The sequence below is a fragment of the Phyllostomus hastatus genome, unplaced genomic scaffold (assembly GCF_019186645.2).
Source record: "Phyllostomus hastatus isolate PE091 unplaced genomic scaffold, TTU_PhHast_1.1 phas_contig_524, whole genome shotgun sequence".
In the NCBI taxonomy this organism is placed as follows: domain Eukaryota; kingdom Metazoa; phylum Chordata; class Mammalia; order Chiroptera; family Phyllostomidae; genus Phyllostomus; species Phyllostomus hastatus.
Genome location: NW_025333900.1, coordinates 14,620,004 through 14,643,439, shown reverse-complemented (window position 1 = coordinate 14,643,439; position 23,436 = coordinate 14,620,004). Strand labels below are relative to the sequence as shown.

General features: G+C 35.3%; 1 protein-coding gene across 2 annotated transcripts in view; it reads left to right on the top strand.

Moving 5' to 3' along the window:
- The window catches only part of EPHX4 (epoxide hydrolase 4), a 39,405-nt gene extending 18,439 nt beyond the window's left edge, over nucleotides 1–20,966 (top strand). For both annotated transcript variants that reach the window (XM_045847131.1, XM_045847130.1), the window contains exons 5-7: nucleotides 3,949–4,052; nucleotides 6,858–7,006; nucleotides 20,301–20,966. In XM_045847131.1, the coding sequence (XP_045703087.1) occupies nucleotides 3,949–4,052; nucleotides 6,858–7,006; nucleotides 20,301–20,532 (485 nt within the window). In that variant the 3' untranslated portion in view covers nucleotides 20,533–20,966. The remainder of the gene's footprint in view (nucleotides 1–3,948; nucleotides 4,053–6,857; nucleotides 7,007–20,300) is intronic.
- The last annotated feature ends 2,470 nt before the right edge of the window (nucleotides 20,967–23,436 follow it).

The window sequence follows — 23,436 nt, the reverse complement described above, 5'->3', positions numbered from 1 at the left end:
TCAAAGATTTGTAATTGGAAAAGGGAGGAATCTTTTTTTAATTTTATTTATTTTTTTTATTTTTTTTTTAGAGAGGGAAGGGAGGGAGAAAGAGAGAGAGAGAAAAACATCAATGTGTGGTTGCTGGGGGTCATGGTCTGCAACCCAGGCATGTACCCTGTCTGGGAATCAAACCTGTGACACTTTGGTTCGAAGCCTGTGCTCAATCCACTGAGCTATGCCAGCCAGGGAGAAGATAAGTTTCTTTAACATTTCATATAATAAGGGCTTGGTGATGATGAACTCCTTGAACTTGACCTTATCTGGGAAGTACTTTATCTGCCCTTCCATTCTAAATGATAGCTTTGCTGGATAGAGCAATCTTGGATGTAGGCCCTTGTCTTTCATGACTTGGAATACTTCCTTCCAGCCCATTCTTGCCTGCAAGGTTTCTTTTGAAAAATCAGCTTATAGTCTTATGGGAACTCCTTTGTAGGTAACTCTCCTTTTCTCTTGCTGCTTTCAAGATTATCTCCTTACCTTTAATATTTGACAATTTAATTATGATGTGTCTTAGTGTGTTCCTCTTTGGGTCCATCTTGTTTGGGACTATGAACTTTCTGGACATGTATGTCTGTTTCCTTTGCCAAATTGGAGACGTTTTCTTTCATTATTTTTCCAATAAGTTTTCAACTTCTTGTTCTTCCTCTTCTCCTTCTGGCACCCCTGTGATTCCAATGTTGGAACATTTAAAGTTGTCCCTCAGGTTCCTAAGCCTCTCCCCATTTTTTTGAAATCTTGTTCCTTCATTCTGTTCCAGTTGAATGTTTATTTCTTCCTTCTCGTCCAAATCATTGATTTGAGTCCCAGTCCTTCCCTACACTCTTGGTTCCCTGTATATTTTGCTTTATTTCACTTTGTATAGCCTTTACTTCTTCCTTTATTTTACAGCTGTACTTGATCAGTTCTTTGAGCATCCTGATTACCAGTGTTTTGAACTCTGCATCTGATAGGTTGGCTATCTACTTGTTGCTTAGTTCTCTTTCTGGCATTTTGATCTGTTCTTTCATTTGGGCCATATTTCTTTGTCTCAAAGCACCTGTTACATTGTAAGGGGCAAAGCCTTTGGTACTCACCAGGGCAGGGCCACCTACTTTTCAGCATTTTGGTGCAGTATATGGGGGAGGGGTCAGAGAGGGAACAATGCTGCTTGCTCAGCTCTCACTCAGCTTTCAGTCACTTCTCATACATCCCACAAATGATTTTCACCCCTCCAAGTGCTGCCTTGATGCTGATTTCCCCAGTGGGTGGGCTTGTGTATGATCTAAGACCCCAAGAACCCCTCCAAAGGACTCTCCTGTGAGACTGGCACTTTCTCCTGCCACCACAACCCCCATAGGTTTTTACAGCCAGAGGTTTTGAGGCTTTATTTCCTGGAGCTGAATCCCTGGGTTGCATAGTCTGTCCCCCATTGCTTCTCCTGTTTTATCTACATGAGAATGTGGGACCACTCAGCCCACCAGCTGCCTCCTCACCCACCTAGTCCACCATTGCCACCTTGCTGCCTTGCTGCATGTCCTCTGCACCCTGACTGCCCATCTCCACCCCTCCTACCAGTCTAATGAATGTTTCTTCTTCAACACTTTGATAGTTGGGTTTCCATATATTTGATTTTCTGGCAGTTCTGGTTGTTTTTTGTTTTTAAATTGGTTGTTATCCTTTTTTTTGGTTGTACAAGGAAATGAAGCATATCTACCTACACTTCCATCTTGGCTGGAAGTTCTATTTCCCTTGTTTTGTTCATTTTCAAGAGTCTATCTGCCAGATATCCAGGTCGGACTGGTGATAGTTTGTTAGTCATCCTTTCAACTAAAAGTAGTTTTCCATTTAAAAAATGCAGGTAATTCAACTTATCAACTCAAAATAATTGCAGAAGTGCTTTTCCTCAAGACAACTATTGTCTTTGAGTGTGCAAGAGTGCTTTATGTGTACTTTCTATTTCATTGCAATGTAAAAGACCTGCACTCAAAGGTTGAAATAGAATAAACATAATTTTTGCTGTCTCATCAAGGATGTTATTTAGTGAAACTGGTATTTAGTTTGATGTATGTATTTGTTTAGTGCATGTGTGCACCAGTGAAGAATGTGGTGGCTACCAGCATTGTTTCGTGTTGCTGCCTTGGTTTGTGCCCAGGCAGCTAATGGTTTTATCTACCATTGCTTTTGTGCCATCCATGCAAATGTCAAACAAATGAGAAAAGCTAACAATGTCTTATTTTTTCCTATGAAATAGTTTTGACAATACAGATTCTTTAAAAAGGTCCTTGGGATCCCCAGGGGAGTACATGGACTATACTTTGAGAACCTCTTCTATAAAGGGAATTTATAAAATCTTAAAAGTAATTAAAAGCCTGTGAACAATGGGCAGGAACATTTTTATTTGGTTTTGGCATAAATTATAATTTTGTCCTCTTTAACTAGCTTTGTCATGTTTTCTGGGGTTCAGGTACTGTTACAACCCACAGCAGCAGGGGAAAAAAATTCAAAACAACATTTTACTGTTTCTTCCTCAAAATTGAGCAATTGAAGGAGAAAGGGACTGTGAATGCCTAAATATTATAAGTGTAAGAGTTTAATTTTAGATACATATCCATCTGACCTATCTCTGTTGAGGCAATAGGATGGATGTTTAGGATTCAAATATCACACTGAGAAACATCATGTTTTTCTCAGTTCCATTAGTCAGCAGAAGTCATGCTACATGCTTGCTCAATTGATCAGGACCACAGAGTAAATGCTATTTTGGACAAACTGCAGCTTGTCATTTCAGCAAAAGCATACTTGGAATATTTCTGAAACTATTTTATCAGTAATAGGTTCAACTTGAGTCAGGTCAAAATGGGGTCTTTAAGTAATGTGCCTATATTTTATCTCTAATATGTATTTCAGCCAGCATATTTTTTAATGCAGGCTGAAAAATCTTGCCCAATGATGACAATGCTCCACTTACCTGAGAATATACACATTTAATATGTATGATTTCATTACTTTTCAGTTTAAAACTTGAGTGTCTTCCCAAGGCACTTTAAATCCTTATCGTTTGGCCCTATCTGATCAAGCTTCTGCTTTTCTTTCTGACTCATTTCATGCCACTTCCCCTCCTCATTCACTACACACCAGCCGCATTAGCCTCTTTCTGCTTCCTGAGTGTGCCAGACCCAGGAACTCCTGTTCCAATATGCTCTTCTTAGATCTTTGCATGGCTGATTCCTTCTTACCATTCAGGGCTCAGGCCAGAGAAGCCTATTCTGACAACATCTGCTAAATACTTGTCCCTTCATACTACCCAACCGTCACTCTTAATCGGATTACCTTGTTTTGTTTCCTTTATAGTATTATTGCTATCAAGATGATCTTTTAAGTATTTATTAGTCATTTATTTTATAAGTTAATGAGAACATCTTTTGCCTTGTTCACTGCCAAACCTCCTTAAACACAGTAGATATTCAAATATTAATTGAATGAATGAATTCTCTGGATACATGAGTGAATTTATAGGAAACACTTTGTTTTCTGTTTAAGTCAAATGGATAAGGTATTCAAATCAACCAATAAGGAAAATCTTTTGAACAAGAGAAAATGATCTCCCTATGTATCCCTAGGAAAAATGTTAGACCTTATAGGTCAGACCTTAAAGGATGGCAGTGGGTTTGGGTTTCCTCTTCCTTTCTGAGTCAGGACTTCATCAAGTGGAACTTTCTGTTTATTTAAAGTGCTATAAATTTTCTAAATACCAGAAATACCCATAATAAACTATAAGAACATAGAAATTGTTCCAAAGAGAAATACACAGAAATCCTGTTTATAGATTCTTTTATGGAATTATCTCAAAGGTGAAATTGCCTTAAAAAATTTCTTTCAAAGATTTATACTCCTTGAATAAGGTCTAACATGGCATTTTAATTTCAGAGTACATTTTACAACACCCTGCTCAGCTATTCAAATCCGGCTATTATTACTTCTTCCAAATACCATGGTTCCCAGAATTTATGTTCTCAATAAATGATTTCAAGGTAAGTCAAACATAGTTGATGGATGTTAACCAGTACTTATTGTGGTGATCATTTTGCAATGTATACAATACCAAATCATTATGCTAAACTCTTGAAACTAATACTAATGTTATAAGTCAGTTATATCTCAATTTTAAAAAAAAAAGGCTGGTGCCCCAAGAGAATGACAAAATTAGGAAGTTAAAAATACAGACTGAAGCACTAAAAAAAGAAAAGAACTGATCCACTTATGTTTTTGTTTTGTTTTGTTCTAAACTTATTTATTGTACATCTGTTATATGCTATGCACTGTGTTAGGCATTTCCTCCTATGCAAAAAAGGAACTATTTTAAATTAAAGTCCGTACTTAAGAAAGAAAAATAGACAAATACTAAAACTTAATAAATGCTTCTAAGGCTTCATCTATAGGCTTACTTATTTTTAAAATCTGTGTTTGTATATGTGAGTGCCTCGCTGTTGTTCAGTTGTTTTGAGAGCCTGTTCCCCCAGGCATACCTCTTATTAGAGAACATTCCATGGGGAGATAAGGGAACAGGAATGCCAGGGGAGAGAGTTGGACAGCAGCAGAAGCAGAAGCCCTGGGAGGTAAACAAAACCCTAACACAAAGTAGGCATGCCTGTCCAAAAACTTCCTAACAACCTTTCACCAAATAATTTTAGCACAACTTCATTATCATTGGTTAGGCCCATTATTTCATTAGGGTTTGCAAAATGGTGATTTTCAAATTGTATCATTCTTTCTGCTTTTATTAACTGGAATTCTTCTATAAAGAAGAATTTTGCTCATGTACTATTTGGTTATTCTGAAATACAGTTCACACAAGAATGTTAGGATAAATGCTTCTTCTTTTCTTCTGTTAAGCAACTTTCCAGAGTAATGAGTTGGTGCTTTAGAAATGAGGGTTTTTTTTTCATATCATTGTGAGCTCATGAAGTGTTTTTTTAATATTTAATATGTACTCATCAATTACAGTCATTATTCTCTTTGGTGCCCAAATCATCTCATATTAGGAAAGTGGAAACTCTTTCAGGTTGGCTCTTGTGTCCTTTTGACAAAAGCCCTTTTGTCAGTGATAGATTGCTTCTTTAATGACCTAGGTTTATCTCTCATTTTCTTCCCTACATCTGGAACCATTCATTTAGGAAAGGAACTTTGGCTCCTTTTAATAGAAAATGGTATTTAGAGGCCATACTCTGGGTATCCAGGTGATTGTTATTTTACTAGATCTTTTCATTGTTCTAGATCTTTCCATTGGACCAAATTTGTACACACAATCATGAGTTCTTACTCATATTTCCAAAGCAAATTTATGACTGCAGTGTTATTACTTAACTTCTATGATTTTATATGAAACATTGATGTGGTTTCAAGTCAAAACTCTAAAACAATGTACATTCAGAGAGGTCCACTTACGTATTTATTTCCTCTGTCTTCTCTATTTCTTCCCTGTCTCACAAAAAAAAATTTCATTAGTTTTTGTTTCACCTTTTTCTTTTTTCTTTTTAAAATATAAGCAAATGCTCTGGTTGGTGTGGCTCAGTGGATTTGATTATCAGTCTAGGACAAACGCCTGGGCTGTGTGCCAGGTCCCCAGTAGGGGGCACTCCAGAGGCAACCACACATTGGTGTTTCTCTCCCTCACTTTCTTCCTCCTTTCCCCCTCTAAAAATAAATAAATAAAATCTTTAATATGTATTTCATATATTATCAACACAATTAATATATCAATTGGTTATTAATTTATTAATATATAAGCAATAATATATTGTGTTATATTAATTCTAATATATTATTTATATATTAATATATATATTTATCTCCCTCTTATTACACAAAAGGTAATATCCTATAAACACTGTTTCCCACTCTTGTTTTTTTTCCCTCTTAATATTTTCTGGAGATCACTTCATTTCAGCATTTAGGTTACCTTTACCCTTTTTTGAAGTACTAAGAACATATAATGCACCACTGTGTGGCTAAACCATAGTTTATTCAACTAATCTCCCATTGATGGACATTGGATTTGTTTCCAGTCTTTTTTTTACTACAATGTTACAGTTAATCACCTCATACATATGTCATTTCATATTTTTTAAGTGTGTTTTGGGTTAAAGGATCTGCATTTTGAACAAGAATCCCAATAATCCTGATGCAGATGGTTTAGATGCATACTTTCAGAAATGCTTGTACAGAGCAGTGTTTTTCAAGTTGAAGATGGGGAAGCCATTAGTGAGTCATGAAGTCAATTTAGTAGCTTGCAGTTTGAATTTTTAAAAATAAAGTAGAACAGAATTGAATTGACAATAGCAGTGCACAGTATAATGAGAGTAAGAAATACTTCTTTAAAACTTTTGTTTCAGAGATATATATTTAAAAGGATGACCTGGATCAAGATGTAAAATATGTTTGTTACTCTGGGCGGTAATAAAAAAAAGTTCATACAATTGGGGGGAGAACTTGTTGTCCGTAAACGGGTGAACCACAGTTAGCTGGAGTGTTGAGGAAGACTTCGGGGTTGGGATAGTAGTTGAGGTTGGCCTTGTAGAATGCGAATGGGCACCAAGAAGACAGGACACTTTTCAAAAAGGTGAAGTGTGCATGGGGTATTAGAAGGGAACACGAGAAGTAAAGCCAGTAAAGCAGAAATCTGTAAAATGTGTTTGTAACCAGTGAGGTCTTCAACCTCTACTGAACAGGAATGAGTTGTCAACGCACATTGACCATCATTCTCTTTCAAAAGCCAAAGATTTAGTGTATCATTAGGTAACAAACAAGTTTTAATTATTCTCTTTCACTTATATTAGGCTTTGAAACACCTGTTTACCAGCCATAGCACTGGCATTGGAAGAAAAGGATTTCGATTAACAACAGAAGATCTTGAAGCTCATATTTATGTATTTTCCCAGCCTGGAGCATTAAGTGGTCCAATTAATCATTACCGAAATATTTTCAGGTCAGTATAATTTCTTCATAGTTAATAAAATATTCATTTCTGTGGTGGGGGGCTCTGCCCACAGGGTCCCACCAGCTGCCACGGATGAGAATAAGTCTACCAAGATATGATCTGCTTGGGGAGGAAAGGTGGCTGATCTCTCAAAGGAGTAGGGCCAAGAGCCTGTTCCTCAATGGGCTTTTATTGGGTTTAATTTGCATAGGAATACAGGGCATATATGTAAAACTCATCAGTCATTGTCAGGCAGAAATGATTAAACAATAGATAACATTCAAAGAACTCTGAGGGCTTATTCTGAGTCAGGGTCAGATAGTTAAATGGCCATAAAACTTTGGGGAACAAACTCACTTCATGCTTGGACCCTTATCATTTAAATTGAGAGTATTAGCAAAGTAGATTTCATAGGATTTTACACATTCTTTCTTAGGTCTGATCACCCTAGGGAAAACCTGCCCTTTCCAGCACAGGGCTGCACCCACCTCCAGCATTGTTTCAGGCTTAAGTCAGGCAGGGGAAGTAAAGCAGCCAAGAGATTAGGAGACTTCTTGCAGACAGAATGAGGACTCAGGCTATATCAAAGCTGAGGGGCAGGAGTCCATCATCCCCTTTTTCTGTAGCCCCTCAAGTCCTTCCCTGAGGGCCCCTTTACCACTATGCCTGTCTTGGGTCATCTCCCCTTGAGGAATCTTACCTATCATTGGCTAACCAGTCATCTGCCCGGGGCGAAGCAGGGTGAAGTAAAGCAGACAGAGGTGGCTCCCCTCTAAAGGGGCTTATGGTCCCTAAGTGGCTCATGGTCCCAAGGTCTTTTTACTCAGCCTTAACCATGGCAGGTTACAGTTTCTGAAACTGGGCAGGGCAGTTCCAAAACATTTCCTAAAGAGGTGATACCTATTTTTAATATTAAATTCACCACTTATTAAACTCAAATTAAGTATTTTGATTTAGTAAATTGAATAATCTTTTTATGGAAAATTTCAAATGTATGGAAAAGTAGATAGAATAATATAATGGATCTCAATATAGTTGTCACTAGTTTTGTCCATAATTCTGTTCCCTTCATCTCTCCTTTGAGATTATTTGAATACATATATATTTTAGTGATCATTTATTCATTCGAGAAATACTTACTAAGCAGTCTTTGTGTTATGGCCATCCCAAAACTCAGGGTATACTCCTGAACAGAACTAGACAAGGTCCCTGATCTCATAAAACAGTGAGGGAAACAGACATCAAGCAAACATTTACAGTAATGAATATGCGGTTATGAACTAACATAAAGACTTTGAAAGAAGGGATGAAAACTGAAGAAATGATGTTTGAACAAAGAAATAAAGGATGAGTTAAGTGTTGACTAGACCAAGTTTGGGGTAGGGGAATTGGCATTCCAGGAAAAAGAAAGAGCTTGTATCAGAGCTATGTGGGAAGATGGAGGGCTATGGTTTTAAGTAACACTGTGAGGGCCAGTGTGTCTGGAGTATAGAAAGTGAGAGTGGGAAGAAGAGAATTGCATGAGTCTGGGTCCAAGAGGAAGGCAGCCTTGGTCTCACAAAGCCAAGTAGACCATATTAAAGTCTTAAGAGCCATGAATGTAAAGCAAAAGAGAAACAATCCAATTTGTGTTTGAATTCACTCATCATGGAGAATGTACTGGAGGAATGAATGTGGGGAACCAGCAGAGTGAAGATGATGGCAGCTTAAACTAGTCTGAAAGCAGTGAAGATGGGGAGAATGGGTAGATTTAAGAGATATTTAAGAGGTAAAATTGATAGGGGTTGGTGATAGGTTGGGTCAGGTGATGAGAAGAGAGATGTCAAGAATGACTCCTGATTTGTGGAATGAACAAACTCTATGAGTAGTCACACCATTAACTGAAATAGAGAACACTAGAAGGGAACTACTTTTGAAGGGAAGGTCATGAATTTTATTGATCTTAAACTAATTGAATTTGAGGTGGTACCTTAGACATTCAAGTAGGTAGTTGGATGCTAGGGTCTGGAACTCAGAAGAGAATCTGGGATATGTAAAACCTTGGAATCACTGACAGAAACAACTCAAGGTTTCATTTCAGAAGGTATTATCAAGGGAGAAAATATAGAGTAAAATGTAAGACATGGAGGCTTCTCTGTTTGGGTTTGGACTCCAGATAGGAGAAAAAGGATATCCCTTGAGAATTGGGAACTACAGGAAAACTTGGAAAGAAAAGATCTGTGATCCCTTCCACCGAGAACCTACTTTCTTCTAAGGAACTGCAGTTGTGTGGATGTGGATAGACCTTTTACACTGGGATGAGTTATTCCAGCATTTTTACCTGCACATTCTGAGTCAGTCAGGCGTATCAGTCCTTTCAGGGAAACCTGCCTTAGGCACTTAACCTTTTGTGGCTCAGATGAGCCAAGACAAAAAAAAAAAAAAAATGGCCCAAAGGAAAGAGATCAAAGCTCCAGAAAAAATGCAACTAAGTGAGGAAGAGATAGCCAGCCTATCAGATGCACAGTTTATAACACTGGTAATCAGGATGCTCACAGAATTGGTTGAATTTGGTCGCAAATTAGATGAAAAAATGAAGGCTACGCTGAATGAAATAAAGGAAAATGTACAGGGATCCAACAGTGACAGGAAGGAAACCAGGACTCAAATCAATGGTTTGGAGCAGAAGAAAGAAAGAAACATTCAACCAGAACAGAATGAAGAAACAAGAATTCAAAAAAATCCAGAGAGACTTAGGAACCTCCAGAACATCTTTACATGTTCCAACATCCAAATCATAGGGGTACCAGAAGGGAAAGAGGAAGAGCAAGAAATTGAAAACTTATTTGAGCAAATAATAAAGGAGAACTTTTCCAATCTGGCAAAGGAAAGAGACTTCCAGGAAGTCCAGGAAGCTCAGAGAGTCCCAAAGAAGTTGGACCCAAGGAGGAACACACCAAGGAGCATCATAATGACATTACCCAAGATTAAAGATAAGGAGATAATCTTAAAAGCAGCAAGAGAAAAGGAGACAGTTACCTACAAAGGAGTTCCCATCAGACTGTCAGCTGATTTCTCAAAAGAGACCTTACAGGCAAGAAGGAGCTGGAAAGAAGTATCCCAAGTCATGAAAGACAAGGACCTACATTCAAGATTGCTTTATCCAGCAAAGCTTTCATTTAGAATGGAAGGACAGATAAAGTGCTTCTCAGATAAGATCAAGTTAAAGGAGTTCATCATTACCAAGCCCTTATTATATGAAATGTTAAGGGGACTTATCTAAGAAAAAGAAGATAAAAAATATGTACAGTAAAATGACAGCAAAGTCACAGTTATTAACACACACCCAAACCAAAATGAAAAACAAACTAAGCAAACAACTAGAATAGGAACGGAATCACAGAAATGGAGATCACATGGAGGAGATCTCTCAACAGGAGAGCGGGAGGGGGAGAGAGGGGGAAAAGGTACAGAGAATAAGTAGCATAAAAGGTAGGTAGAAAATAGACAGGGAGAGGTTAAGAATGGTATAGGAAATGTAGAAGCCAAAGAACTTATATGTATGACCCATGGACATGAACTTTGGGGATGGGGGATGTGGGTAGGAGGGGGTGTGCAGGGAGGACAATAAAAGGAGGAAAATGGGACAAGTGTAATAGCATAATCAGTAGAATATATTATTTTAAAAAAGAATTGGAATCTACAGCCTGCCTTAAAAAGGTTTAGGAGATTGAATTTATGCTACCTCCATAATATTGGAATTCTTGGGGAAAACTATATTTTAACAAATGGTCTTAAGTTAGTAATGTTCTGTAAGAAGCCTGGCAGAAACAAACAAACATGCAAAAAGCCTTTCTTGAAGATACATCTCAACTCAGACTCCCTCTCTTCCCCAAGATAAAGTTCCCTGAAGATTAGTTCATAATCCAAATTACCCAAGATACCAGCACACCATTAATGAGTCAGAATCTAATTGCAGCAGACTCCTACAAATTTCAAATAATAGAACTAACAGAGACTACAAAGCATATTTGAATCATTAAATACATGGAAGAATAAAAAATATGAGAAAAAATAAGATAATATCAAGACAAACCAGAAAGATTTGAAAAAGGATCATAAGAACTTCTAGAAATGAAAAATACAGTTATTGAAATCTAAAATTCCATAGGTGAGTTAAATAGCAGATCAGACAAACTAAACAGAATTATGAGTTGGAAGGTAGATCTTCCAAAAATTACCTAAAATGTAGCTTAGAGAGATAAAGAAGTGAAAAATATAAAAGAAAGGTTATATTTGACATGAAGGATAGAATTATAGGTACATAATTAGAAGTCATTCATATATATCATATATACTAATAATTTTTTCTGACAAAATAAAATAATAGAAATAGGATATATTATTTTCAAACTCATAGAAGAGGACAAGAAAACTATCAATTAAAAAAAGCAAGAAAGGAGAAGAAGGAATCCAAGTGAGATAAATAGAAAGCAAAAATTAGATGACAACAACAATTTTAATATATCAGTATGCTTAATAAATATTAATGTATTAAACTTGCCAGTTAAAAAACAGAAAATAGCATTTGGATTTAGTCACAATTAAAGCATAAGGGCACACACAGTTGAAAGTAAGTGTATGGAAAAAATAGCACTTGCTATTTTAAATAAATCTCTCAAAGTCTTTGAATATAAAATTCAAGGGGAGTCATGAGATTATATGAGGGGAGAAAAGGAAAATCCAAACTTTCTTTTTTGACAAACAACAAGACTTGTATATCTATGTCTGTATCTATATCTGTGTCTATGTCTATGTATCTGTATCTATATCTGTCTATGTCTATATATCTCTGTGTCTATGTCTATATCTGTATCTGTATCTATCTATATCTATTTCTATGTCTGTGTCTATGTCTATGTCTACAGACAGTGACATTTTATAGGCTATAGCAACACTGTCTGAAGTCCATGTTCTGTTTTGTTGTTGTTGTTGTTGTTTACAAATAACATTTGTAAAGACAAGTATGAGTGAAAAATAGAATGACACATTTTCATGTAAGTCTAAATTTGGACAGGAGACAGGAATGGTAGTTTTTAAACGTTCTCAGTTTATCCCTTTATCAGAGCTAGCTTTGCGGTGCAAAACCATATGTTTTAAGCAGCTCTCAGGAAGGAGGGAAATTATTTTCATCTCGCTGAGGTTCTTTTACTAACAATTTGTTCGTTAGGAGGACCTGCATTCCCAAGAATAAGCTCTAGAATCCTGTTAATTAGCATGGAAAGGGGGTAAAAAAGCAGGCCTGTGAAGGTCAAAACTCACAATTTTCTATAAAAGTGAAGACAGTTTTTGCTTGGATTGTTATAAGTTAAATCTAGCCAGGTGAAGGTAATATCAGAATTTCTCCAAGTTCAACTGATTCCCTCCAACTTTTCTTTATGTAGGGTAATCAAGATCAAGTACATCACTTAAAACAGGGTTCTACAATATATAATTATTATAAATAAAGTATACTGTATTATATTCAGATGTGAAAATCACCCTTATTTATTACACTAGGGTTCCCCAGGATTATAGCCTCATCAAAGACTTTTCAAAATTGGAACCTAAGGAGCCAAAATAAACTAGGAACTGGACTAGCAATGGGACCTAGCCTGCAAAAAAGATGAATAAGTATAAATGTATAACAAAGCATCAAGTAATGAAGCAAAAACTGGTAGACCTACAAGGAAAAATAAAAGTCCACAATTACTATTGGATATTTTAGTCTACCTCTCACTGAATTACTCAAACAGAAATAAGGTAATAAGGGTATAGAAAATTTGAACAACTCCATCAGACCTTTGATCTGATGAACAATTCTAGAGTCCTGTACCCAACAAATGGGGCATACTCAATATATTTAAGGACATACAAATGTTTACAAAGATTGATTAAATACTGGACCAGAAAGCAAATCTTAACCAATCAAAAAGGGTCAGTATCATACAGATTATGTTCTGAAATTAGTGAGCTAAGAGTCCAATTCAAGAAGATAGAAAAGCAACGTATAAATATAATAAATTAGAAAGAGATAATTTAAATTTGATAAAAAGCAGAAGTTAATACAATTTAAAAAATACAGTAGAGAAAAATCAAAGAAGCCAAAAACAGATATTTTGAATACTATTAACACAGGTAAATTTTTGGCAATATTGGTAAAAAAATGGCACAAATAAACAATATTAGGAGATATAAAGTAAGCCTAACTACAAACATAACAGACATTAAAATATAAAATTAAGGTAAACAAATTTGAGAACTTTGATAAAATGAGCTGTTTTTAAGAAAAACATAACACCCAAAACTGACTCAAGAAAAATTAGAAAACCTGAATGGACATAGCCATTAAAGAAATTGGTTTATTAATTTAAAGCTATTTGTCTAGAAAAACATACGCACATACAAATACACAGCCACACAGATAGGCCTGGATGGTTTAACAGGTAAGTTCTACCACAGAAAAGCCCATTCTTAAGAGAACTCTTTCAGATATTGTAAAAAGAAAGTATAGGCTTCAGTTTTATAAGACTGGTATAACTTTTATACCAAAACAAGACAAAGATTGTATAAAACAGGAAAATTATTGGTCAAATTAAATTATAAATATAGATCCATAAATTGAAACTGAATCCAGCATGTATCAAATTAAACCAAATTTAGCATTAAGTAGCCATTAATTTAATTCACCACATTAATAAATAAAGGATTAATTTAATTCACCACATTAACAGATTTAATGAATGAGTAGAAAATATGATCATTTAAATATAGAAAAGCATTTGGTAAAGGATAGACACTCATGCCACAACTCTTAGAAATCTAGAAATAGAGGATTTAAGAGTGGACCTCAGATAGGCCAGGTAAACTTGAGTCTCCTGAAGGGATATTTCTGGGAAATTGACCTTAGTTTTACTCAATTGTCCAAGAAAAAAAATTAGATATTGAAGGTATTTTGCAGTGCTTATTTGCTCCTGGAGAGCTGCTAGGCACATTAAAAAGGTATTTTAGGAGTCAAGAACAAGAAGACAAATGGAGATTTTTTTTTTTAAACCTCCATTAAAAGGGCAAAATACTTTATGGCATTGTCCATAGCTGTATTTCCATGGGAAACTGGCAGATCTGGGAAGTCCTACCTCTCTCTAAGACAAAAACATATCTCCTGCTTTATAAAACCATCTTTGTAAGTTTCCTTTTCCTTTGCCATTAAACTTGATAAACTCTGGATCTGTTAGTCTCTCTATTTATCATCTTGTGGTTTCATTGTGACAACAATGCAGAAGGGAACCTCTGTGTACCACAAACCTGTAGCAAATATCCTACTGTGTGATGAAACACACTAAAAGCATTCCCTTTAAAAATAAAGACTACTGTATCTTGCTGTGTATAATGTGCACTTTTTTGCACAAATTTTTGAGGGAAAAGTAAGGATGCAGGTTATACATGGGTAGTACTAATTCCATATCTATACAAGTGTTTTTAATTCATTTATTTGTGCTTATGCACTAAAAGTGTAACTCTAGAAAACAATAATGACATCTGTATGCAAAATAATATCCTGGAATATGATAATCAGTTTTGTTTCTAAATATAAATAACTAAAACATTGAATTAAAAAATTAAATCAAAAGATTTTTTCCTGAAAGTATGGGCCAAAAATGTGGGTGCACATTATACATGGGAGAATATGGTAATGATAGACTTGGCTGCTATGACTGCTTCTGTTCACCACAGTATTGGAAGTCTTAGCCAGCACATAGGATAAGAAAAAAAGAAACTGAAAAAGTGTAAGCATTGGGAAAGGAAGAAACAAAGCCATGATATTTTATAGACAATGTGGTTATATATCTAGAAAAATGGAGAATCAATAGAAAAATTATTAAAACAAAAATAGTTCAGCAAAGTTGATGTACATAAGTTTAATATATAAAAATTATGATTTTATAAACCATCAGTTAGAAAATATATTTTAAAAACTGATATGCTTACATAACAATAAAAATATTATATCCATAGGAATGACTAAAAAAGGTAACCTTTATGGATTATCAAAATTTATTGGAAGCAGTAAAGAACATAGGCTCAGGGCAATGGTGTTTACTAACAAGTAGAGAAGTATTTTAATATTTTAATAGTTGATACAGACTTGCTGGTGTAAACTACTGAAAATTAGCCCCAGTTTATCATGTTCATGAGTGAAAAACTTCAATATCATAAAGTTCTTGATTTCTCTCAAATCTATAAATTTAATGCAATTTTGATCAAAACTACAGTTTGTCATGAAGCTTGACAAGCTGATTGTATGGGAAATCATAAGATTGAAAATGTCCAACATAATTTTAAAGAAAATAGGAGAATAACTAGCCCTGTTAGATATAAGACTTATAATGAGGTATTGACTTGGAGATAGACAAATTGACTAGTGGAACAGAGAAGAAAGCCCAAAAATGGAACCATGTATGTGGAAATTTGGTGTAACAGAGAGAATTTTAAGCCAGTGGTGAAAGGATTCAATACATTTTGTTGAAATAATTGGATATCCATATAGATTAAAATGAAATTAGATCCCATTTACCAAACAAAAATAAAATAAAATAAAATAAAATAAAATAAAATAACTGAATATGGTAAGCAAAATTTTAAATGTTTAGAAGATAATCTCAGAGCCCTGTCTGAGTGGCTCAGTTGGTTAGAGTATCATCCCAATACACCAAGGTGCAGGTTTGATTCCCTGTCAAGACACACAAAAGAATCACCAATGAATGCATCAGTAAGTGAAACAACTAATCAGTACTTCTCTCTCTTTCCCCTCCTTCCTTTCTCTAAAAAATCAGTAAGTAAATTTTTTCAAAAAGATAATATTAAGAGAAAACATTCATGACCTCAAGTAGTAAAGATTTCTTTAATAAGACACAAACAGCTCAAATTATGAAGGAGACTGATTAATTTGACCACATTAAAATTTAAAAGATCTATATATCAAAAGATATTATAAAATAATGAAGCAGCCTCAAACAGGGATGTTATTTGAAATATATAATAAATAATGAATTAATATCTAGAGTTTATAAAGAATGCCTCCAAGCAGTAAGAGAAAGGAAGCCCAATCAAAAAAAGGGTAAAAGACAATAAAAGATAATTCACAGAAGAGGAATCTAATGCTCAGTAACATAAAATATGCTCAACCTTACTGGTAGTCAGATATAGAACATAGTTTTTACTGCTTGTGATAGAGAGCTAAAGCAATAGTGGCATTAAAAAAAGGAAATTTATTTCTCTCACAAGTGAAAGTCTAGGCTGTGCTCCATGAAATTATCAAAGTTGTTACATCAGTCTTTGGCAGAGACAGGCACTTTCTGTCTTGTTCTTCTGCCATTCCTAGGTGTTGCCCTTGTCTGTGTGGTCCAAGAGGGTTTACCACCAGATCTGTATTTTAATCAGTAGAAAGTGGGACAAGTGAGGAGGGGGGTCAATTGGGCACAAGTTAGAAATTGCACACATTACTGCTGATAAAACCATGTATCCTCACTTTGCTGCGAGAAGCCTGGCAACGTTGTCAGTCATTATTCTGGGTAGCCCTTTGTCCAGCTACAAATTGGATTTTCTATCACTATAGTGGAAGGGAAGAAGTTTGGGGAGAGCACTCTCCACCACATCAGGTCAACGAAGAGTGTTTCACACTCATTTGATTGGGAAAAAATTAAACTTTTGAGAACAAGTGTTGGCAATGATGTGGAGCAAAGTGAACTCTTATATGCTGCTTGTGAAGCCCACAATCAGTTTGGAAAACAACTTGACGATACCAAGTAAAGCTGAAGATGTGCATACTCTCTGAGGAGGCAGTTCTGTTTCTGCGATATACTGTAAGGAAACTCTTCCACATGTATACAAGTGGTCATGTACAGGAATGAGTTCAATATTATTTGAATTATCAAAATAATTGGAAAATTTTAAATACTCATTAACTGGAGAATGGATCAATTGTGGTACAATAATATGATGGAATTTCACATGAGAGTGAAAATGAAGAATTACCTGTATCATCAGCAAATAAATCTTAAAAGTATAACATTGGGGCACAAAAGCAAGTTGTAGAAGGATATGTGCAATATACTATTTCATAAAGTTTTAAAAATGCAAAAACACTGCCAGATATTGTTTACAGAAACATATGTACTGTATGTGGGGGATCTGACAAATAGCACCTTCTTTTCCTGCCCAATTTCTGAACTAGTTGAGAAATCAAATGAGTCAATAGATGAAAACCAAAATATCCCCTTCATTACTGACCAAGGATAGGTTGAAGGCTATGGCTTAATATGAGAACTGAAAAGGTCTTGCTAACTCCCTACTGCCAGTACAGACTTTAGAGCAGTTTGCCTGTAGGAAAGTTTGCGCAGCAAACTAGACTTCCCCTGCCTCTCAGGTCACTGCCTCTAACCAATCAGGTAGAAAGGGAAGGAGAAAGAAATTAAATCTTTTACTCTGAGGACATATTATTTGATCAAACCATCTAGCCCAGAACCCCAAACCAGCAACTGTCACTCACCAATCAAAGGTAGGATGAAGATCCAGGAAGGTTTAAAGAAAATCTCTCCTTAAGGAACCAAAGGAATGGGGTAGAGATATCCTAACACATATAAGTTCAAAAATATTTGTGGGGATTGTTAAGAACCAAATTCAAGGTAGTCATTACTCCTAAGGCAGTGATTCCTCACTCTAGCTCGTATCAGGATCTCCTAGAGGGCATGTTAAATCATGCATGGCTCAACCCCACCTTTAGAATTTCTGATTCAGTGATCTGGGATGGGGCCCAAGAACTGGCATTTCTGACAAGGTCACAGTTGATGCTGTTGGTGTTAGTCTGGTGATCACACTCTGAGAACCACTGCCTTAGGATGAGATGAAGAAAAGAAATGGTTTCAAGGAAAGGTAAGCAGAAAGATGTAATTATATTTTCAGTGTTTGATTTCTTGGGCTGAGTGGTGGGTGTTACTATTTTCTACATTTTCTTTTTAATCAAGATAAGTATTTCCACACACAGAAGTAATGATGGAGTATGTAACACTCTGGAAAATACTGCCTCAATACTAACAAATCAGCTGATTACTCAGACTTTGGAGGAGTAATGTTAAGTTCAGACTAATTTTAAAGAAATATGTTAAAATACATTTTTACAGGTTAAGTGATTAATAATATATAGCAATAATTGTTACTACTTGTTACAGTTTTATAGGTCTTTCAAATTGTTTTTATACTTACTAAGATCAATCATTGTTAGTCAGAAATTTTTATCATGTTTCCCAATATGTTCTTTAGTTTAACATATTAAATGCTACTTTATTAAAATATTTAACGTTTTACCTTGTTTTATTTTACTGCTTATTTTTATTGAGGTATAACTGACATTACATTATATTAGTTTTTGGTATATAACAAAATGATTTGGTATTTCTGTATATTGCAAAATGATTACCAAATAAGTAGTTAATATTAATCACCATACACAGTTATAAAATTTAGTTTTCTTGTGATGAGAACTTTTAAGACCTTCTCTCTTAGCAACTTTCAAATATGCAATACAGTATTGTTAACTGTAGCCACCAAACTATACATACATTGTTTTACATGTAACTTATATTTCATGTGAAATTTAGCAATTTGAAATCACAGGACCAGAGAATATGTGTTTCTTTTAGTTTTCTGGAAACCCTTCCCTTTTAATTTCAATTTGATCTGGTGAGGAATTTATGTTTCTCTTTGTTTTTTAACTAATAGCCTTTTTAAACTCTCATCTTACTGATTCAATTATAACATGCTCAGATATTGTTAAATATGCAGACAATTGTTAAAAATGTTTTATCGTTGAACATTTTATGAGCTCTAGAATTTAAGTGGCTTGCAAGTTTTTATAGTAATTCATGTCTTAATAATTAAGTATAGAATATATTTTTCTATCAGTTTAGCCATTCACAAAGAATTTTTAGGAGCATTACAACCAAATAATAACGACTAGCATGGGAGGCAAAAGGTAAGTCCTTGGGGTCCTGCACATTCCAGCAGCACCGAGCAACCCCAAGTAGCCACAAGTCAAACTTTTTGATAAGTAGAGAAAATGTAAGTCAGTACTGGAGAATGTCTACTTAGATGTTCATTCCTTTGTTATCAATAGGAGTGTGATTAATACCATCCCACCTTTCTGAAAAATAGTGTAGCAGAAGGTGTCAAAGCTTTAAAAATATGTATACTGGTTCCTTCAGAAATTCCTCTTTCAGGGCTACCCAAAGGAATGATCTGAAATGCCAACAAAGATTTGTCCACAGAATGATCATGATATTATCACTTAAAACAACAGGGTGATCTAAATATTCAATTATAAGAGAAGAGTCAAGTTGTTTATGAATTATTATGCCATAAAATAGTATCTTTTACAGTTATTTTTGAAAAACTTTATGAAATGAGAATGTTTTAAAGTTACAATTTAATGTGAAATTTGCATATGTATATTGTGTATATTTATTGCATTGTATTTATCATATGGCTTTAAATATATGCATAGAAAATGACAAAAATTATCTTTTAGTGATGGAATTATGCATGATATTATTTTTTATACTTTTCTGTATTTAAGAAAATATACAATAAAACTTTGCTTTAAAAAGATTCTTCTTACAAAATATAGCATTATGTAATATTAAATCTCAGTCAACATATATTTTCTGACTTTCCAGTTCCAATTTTCATGCAAAATACATTAGGTTATCAAACAAACAATTTAAAGTATAGTTAAACAATAACACTGTTTAAACCTCTCTTTCATCACACCATTGAGAAATTCTAGTATCCTTTTAAAGCAAATTATTCCTCATAGTGATGAATTTCATATTTAATTTATAGGTCTCATAAATTTTGCTAGCCTCATCTGATTAAAAATTTTATTGGGCTCTTTCTTGAATAGCTTTTTGAATATTTCATTGTGTAGATCAATTGTCTAAAGCAGTATTTCTCAACCATTTTTTCACCATCACGTCTCTAAGGAGCCTTTGTAGACATTTCCCCTAGTTGCCCCCACTCCATGAAATTGTAATATCTGCTTATGTAATGCATATATATCTATAGTTTATACAGAGAGAGACTAAGATGTTTTTTCACTCTCACAAGAACCCATTTTCATCTTTGGTGATGATATATCCCCCTCTGAGAATGTGTGCCTTAAGTGAACATTATGAAAAAAGTGTTTTAACTTTCAAAATGAATCTGAAGCCCATATGTTTTGTTTTTATAGCTGCCTGCCGCTCAAACATCACGTGGTGACCACTCCGACACTGCTGCTGTGGGGAGAGAAAGACACATTTATGGAGGTTGAGATGGCTGAAGTCACAAAGACTTATGTTAAAAACTATTTCAGGCTAATTATTTTGTCAGAAGCCAGCCATTGGCTTCAACAGGAACAACCTGACATAGTGAACAAATTGATCTGGACATTTCTGAAAGAAGAAACAAGAAAAAAAGATTGACTTTCTATATCTTGTATGAGGGGTCTGTAATAAAATGTCTAAGTGATTTTTTAAAATTGTTCATCAACTTCTTTAACCTTCACTAGGAAAAATTGTTTTAACATGCTTTATTATAAATAAGTACCCTGACAAATGTTACTGAAAAAAATCTGAGAATGTGTATGAATTTGTAACATAATGTTGATTTTCTTCTGTTGTATTTCACACAGAAAAACACCTTCCTTAAAATGTATACACTTGTACAGAAAGGAAGTTGGGGAAAGGCTCAGTTTTGGTTTCTTGTGTTTTTTACCCTGTTAACATATAGTGCCTTTTACATATGCATGTTAAAGTTTAGCCATATTGAAAGGCAAATCTGCAATGGTATAAATTTTTATTTTATTGGTTAAAAGTTCTTTTAACTATTTTTAACCATTAAAAATTCTATTTTCAAATCTCTTGGATATATAGTGTATTAATTGGTTTGAAGCCAGATATGACTAGATGAATATGCACTCTTAAAATATGTCATAAGTACTACTTATACTGGGAAGATTAACAAGAGATAATGTGAAGATTCTCATATATACATGTGTTTTTTTTAACAATGCAAAATAGGGAAGCGTATCCATTATTAGATTACTTACCTCAGTTCTCCAGCTAAGTTGGTCAGAGATTTAGGAAAAGCATCAAAATGTCCTTTTGCCCCACTCAGTGCAACAAGAATCGAATACCATACTTCCCCTGTGCTCTAGAGTCTAAGCTCCACAGGGCAGAGACTTTTTATTGTTTTATTAACTGACTTATACCCAGCACCTAGCAAAAGGGTCTGGCTCATTGTAGGAACTCAAATATTTGCTTAATAGATAAATAATGTATCTGATGCACTGCTAAGCACTGTGGGAGAACGATAAAGGAAAGATGACATGGTCATATAGAACTTTCCCTTAAAAAGTATACACAGAATGCAGTTAAACAGGGTTTAAGAATAGTAGTGCGTATACGAATAAGAGTGGAAAGAGTTACAGAATTGAGAGCAATACCACCTCAAGGGGTTACTCATTCTCTTGGGTTGCTCTCCTTGGCAAGGGAGACTCCAATAACATTGCCAAATCATGGCTCCTTAGAAACTACAACTGTGTTTCTTTGGCCGAAGGAATGTTTCCTTCACTAATATAGTTCTGACAGTGACAGAAGAAAGGGGAATATCCCTAAGAATTCTTATCATTGTACCTAGCAGCTTGTGTTTACTAATAAAAGCCCATTTTTTATGTATATTATACTTTGCCTCATAACAACATTGCAAGGTAGGGAGTATCACCAGTTTACAGATGTGAAAATGAGGTTGGCCAATGCCCACAGTGTTGAGTGTTGGAACCAGGATCTGACCTAGAGGCATCAGGTGTAAAGCCCATAATCTTTACACTGTGATTATGTCTGTTTAACTGGTTCCAGTGTCCACACTGCTCTTCCTGTTTATTGCTATCCTGGTGTGCTGCAAGAAATAGAAACATCTCTCAGAAACCTTCAATTTGACTTTTAATTCTGAGAAAAGGAATTTAAATAAGCAATTAGCAAACACAGGAATATTCCATACAGCACTGTCAGAGTTGCAAATGCTACAAAGTACAGAGGTTCACACAGCTTTGATTATGCATCCCTCTTGATCATTTCCAAAGTATAGCAATAAAAGGAAGGGACAGAGTCTGTTGACTGTGTGTATTGATGCAATGAACTGATGAATTAATCCTGACTTATTTTAATGAAAAACTGTTACTGACAAAGGTGATCTTAAGGTTTTTTTGGTGTTACTTACGTCAGTTTGGAATGCTGACTGGTGCATGTGGACTAATGTTAAGTATGTGAATCAATCACACCACGGCTGATTCTGGCTTATGATAATGGTATATTCTAATTCTCAATGGATGTGGAAGAGTGTCTGTAACAGATACAAAGGCTAGAGAGTGCCATCAGTTAAACCTTTTAGCATAAAGGGATATTACTGTCTCTGTAGAAATCAATTTGTAGGGAGAGAAAATAAATTTGATTTACCAGCTGCCAAAGCATCTCGCAGGAAGTGAACTGTAATAATAATGGCATTTAAATTTAAAAATTGTCATAAATATTCATATATTTAATATATCCCTAGTAGCTATATACTATATGCTCAATATAAGTGTCAGAAATTGCTATATATATGAAAATAATTTATTAAGCATATATATCAAAAGGAAGATATTTACAAAAAGCAACAAAGTATATTATTGATACGATTCTAATTCTCCTACTGCAACATTTACCATTTTTAATTTTTCAACTTTTAAAGGTAATACATCATTTCTTATTAATATACAACTGCCTCTAAGTTCTAGTTATGTGTGAATAGAAAGAGCACCACTTGGAAGGAGTTGGCTCTTTGGGTCGACCCCCTATCCCAGCTACCTATGTCTTGAGATTGCTGAAGAGTCAGCCTCATGGCCCAGTGGTCCCCCGAACTGGGAGTTGGAGGTGTGGGAGTCCTCCTTCACCTGGGGAAGAGCAAGTCCTTGTTCCTGCCAGCGATGGCCAACCCCTTGGTGCAGCAAAAGCACATCAGTGCATGGCGCTGGGCCTGCATCATCTTCACGGGCACCGTGCTGGGTGCCTGTGCACGTGTCCTGCCTGCATCACCATCCCCTGGCCTGTGGTTGTGCTGTCTACCACAGGCTGTTCTGCTCACCCAGCCAAGCCTGCCAAGAGTTGGAGAAGAAAATTTGTGAAAAGAGCCCTCAGATGCTTGTTTCAGGTGACTTTCTTTGTAGCTCGGTTCCAGGTTAAAGTGCAGGGGCGTCTGGAGACGAAGCCCCTATCTCCGTACGGCATCACGCTCCACTTTCTGTGGCGCCGTCATGTGTGTTGGGACAGGGTTACCCTTGGCGGTCTGTA